The 3029-nt window shown below is 52.7% G+C and overlaps 1 protein-coding gene across 1 annotated transcript in view; it reads left to right on the forward strand.

Annotated features, from left to right (window-relative positions):
* Positions 1-809, forward strand: part of PHACADRAFT_201749 (uncharacterized protein) — a gene marked incomplete at both ends in the record, with an annotated part of 2411 nt that extends 1602 nt beyond the window's left edge. The window contains 4 exons of the mRNA XM_007402034.1: positions 86-204; positions 261-367; positions 427-578; positions 642-809. Coding sequence (XP_007402096.1) covers positions 86-204; positions 261-367; positions 427-578; positions 642-809 — 546 coding nt within the window. The remainder of the gene's footprint in view (positions 1-85; positions 205-260; positions 368-426; positions 579-641) is intronic.
* Positions 810-3029: the final 2220 nt, after the last annotated feature.

The following is a 3029-nucleotide window of genomic DNA, read 5'->3' on the forward strand; positions in this document are numbered from 1 at the left end:
GGTCTGTCGCGGATTGTCACAGGCGATACCGCTCTACAGGTGGGCAAAACGATCTGGTCAATGAGATGTACTCAAACGTCCGCAGACACTTTGTAGTACTCCCGCTTTTGCTACACCTGAGGTCGTTCTTTGTGGCTACTCTTGGAGCGAGCACTACGACGAGAAAGTTGACGCATTCTCTATGGGCGTTACCATCTTTAATATGTACTACGTGTCCATTCATTTACTTAAGAGCATAGTCTGACATGATATATCTATAGGATCACTGCTCAGTTCCCTTGGAACGATGTCTGCATTCAGGTGGACCCTACGGGCGTCGGCCTTGATCGCAGAGAACTCCGTTGGTGCGGAGAATTAAGGGACTATGGTACGTGCATTCCTCTGTCTTCTGGTCTGAGCTGCCTATGAATTGGAATTGCCGAACAGCAAAGGACATCATTACTAGGCTTCTCGCGCGGTCTCCCAAGGATCGTCTGGCCGCTGCTGAGGCTATATCGCACGACTGGTTTCAGGACGCCGACAGGCCTGTTCTCACAGAAAAGGCCGAAATCATTAATCCGCTGGGTCTCCCGGCTAGTGTAATGCTGAAGGGGCAGCCTGTACCCGTGATCAAAAACACTGATCGACCAGGGATGCCCTAGTTACTCTTATCTCTGTTCACTCGATTTTACGGTTCTGATGCGTTGTTCGATGTCCTCTCGCATACAATTATGCAACAGATGCCTGCCTCAGCCGCGTGTGTGCTACTCTGCATGTTCCTCTGCAAGCACCCAGCAGTCCAGCCTACTCTCTCCTTAGATAGGACTTAGCTTTTGTCCGAGGTCTAGTAACGTTACTACGGTATAATCACCCCAATTAGGCAACATCAGCGCGCTCCCCAGACTTCTCAGGCTCAGATCTCTCGCTGTCCGGCGCTCATCCAGCACACCACATTGTCAGCCCCTCTATTGACTATGCCCACGGATCAACTGACAATCAATGTAGAAATGTATCCATCAGGTGGTCGTGGCTTATGACAGAGAATCGGTAGTTGCAGTAGTCGCAGGTGCGCGTACTCCATTGCCTGTTTCTTCGCTCACCGTACCTGCAGGCTGCTCTTGCTGTCAGTAATCTCGCTCAGCAGGACAGAGCTCACAACCAAGAACCTCCATCACATAAGATGAACGTGAACGAAGCAGGGACATCCACGAGCAAGTGTGTGTACACAGTCGCTAGTTTCCTCCTATGTGCAAAACTCTCATGATTTAGTCCGGATTGTCTCTTGCACGATCATGCAAAATCTTGCCTGCGACAACCGAGCGGAGCGGCTCGTCCGCAAGTCGCATTTTTGGACGCATTCTTGACACGGATATGCCTATGAAGGTCCAGTCAGAAACTCCAGTGGGAAACTTGGTAGTGAGGCCAAGGGCCACCTGTAAGTGTTGTGGGTGGTGTATAGAAGCTTGTATTGACGGTTTTCTGGACAGAGTTGCGAGATCACGCCCAATCTGCACGTTACTCTACACCTACTCTCAACAAAAGCGAGTGCCCAAATGCCTTAATCAAAGAGTCTCTACGCACCCATAACACCCACTGCGTTGTCTCTGCATGGGCACGCCACGACGTCTCTGTCGCTACATTCGCATCATCGCAACTCAGTTCGAAGCCGGACTTGTGTATGAACTCGCAGAACACGTAACCTCAAGCGCAGCACCTCCTGTCTCGCCCGCGGCGCGCCACGAAGGGCTCGTCGTTCGCGTCATCGGCACTTGTGATGCAGGAAATGCGATGTCAAACGAGGAGGCCCATCGTTGCCCGACGACGGAGATGCCGCCTTCGCTGCCTGTGGATCGCGGTTTGCAAGGGCCTCTGGTGGTGAGTGAGCTGCTGATGTCCAACTCACATGTATTTCTGACGTAGAATTGCTTTGTAACCTACGCAGTACGGTCCAGACAAGCTACGCATTTCCTGCGAGGCCAAGTGAGAAGCTGCTTAGGCTGTCGGCATGCAACAACGACCACGGAACGCTACCACGCAAGAGATGTCCAGAAATTTCAGCAGCCCACGTCCTGTAGGTGTTCCTGATGTATACATTGTGCAGCCACTGACCTGCGGGCAGCGTTTTCAGCGTGCCTTGTAAGCCCCTCCCGTAAGCCCCTCCCGTCCTGCCGACGCTCTCGCATCCTCTGAGTCCGAACCACTCTTCAACCATAATTAGCTTGCATACGCTGCCTTCTAGGTGCACTCCTGGTTGCCACGGTGTCGATATCTGTTCAGTGGTACGCCTACCCGGACGACCTGATTGTGCCGCACATCCGGTAAAGCAATCTCGTCGAATATCATCTGTACCCGTACGCCAGATTCTATTCGGCGCTCATGTGCATGCCGTGTCCCACTGAGCCTGGCGACTGGCGTCGTCGAGTTTGGCCACAGTGGCGACGTTCACAGCTTGCGAGCATGTCCGCGTTGTCCATTATTCATTGACTGAGCGCAGCGTCCCACAGAGAATCCAAGTCTCCACAGATCCTGGAGTTGTATGGGATGGACCGAGAGAATGTGCTGTCAAAGATTGGAGCTCCCCTCAAATTCGAGCTTCCTGGCATCAGCGAAAATACGCAAGACCATATCGCACTTGCGATGTCGTGGGGTGTGTATCTCAGTTTCAGCGCTGACTTGTACTGAAAGCTGCTGCCTTAGAGCTGTGAGACGAGCCAATCAGGTGGACCATCCAGGATATTGAATAGGAGTGTGCGAGTGGCTTGCGCGCATTCACCGTGTCTAATGTGATTTGAGGCCGTATTCTGCAGAGTGGATGCCTAGAAGCCCATCGTGACGAGCAAGACCTGGCGTTCACGCGCGAACTTCACGTGCAAACAAGACTGTCCGTCCGACCAAAGAACTAGCCGATTTTGCATACGTCTTGGGGTCATTGGTACGTTCGCGGTGCCGAGCTGACACTACCGTACAGGTTCTCCGGTAACTGTTGATGTACATGCGACGGTCACAGAGCATTGAGCGTGCTCAGGTTTACGAAACGAGGGCCGATCACT

This window comes from Phanerochaete carnosa (assembly GCF_000300595.1).
Source record: "Phanerochaete carnosa HHB-10118-sp unplaced genomic scaffold PHACAscaffold_15, whole genome shotgun sequence".
In the NCBI taxonomy this organism is placed as follows: Eukaryota; Fungi; Basidiomycota; class Agaricomycetes; order Polyporales; family Phanerochaetaceae; genus Phanerochaete; species Phanerochaete carnosa.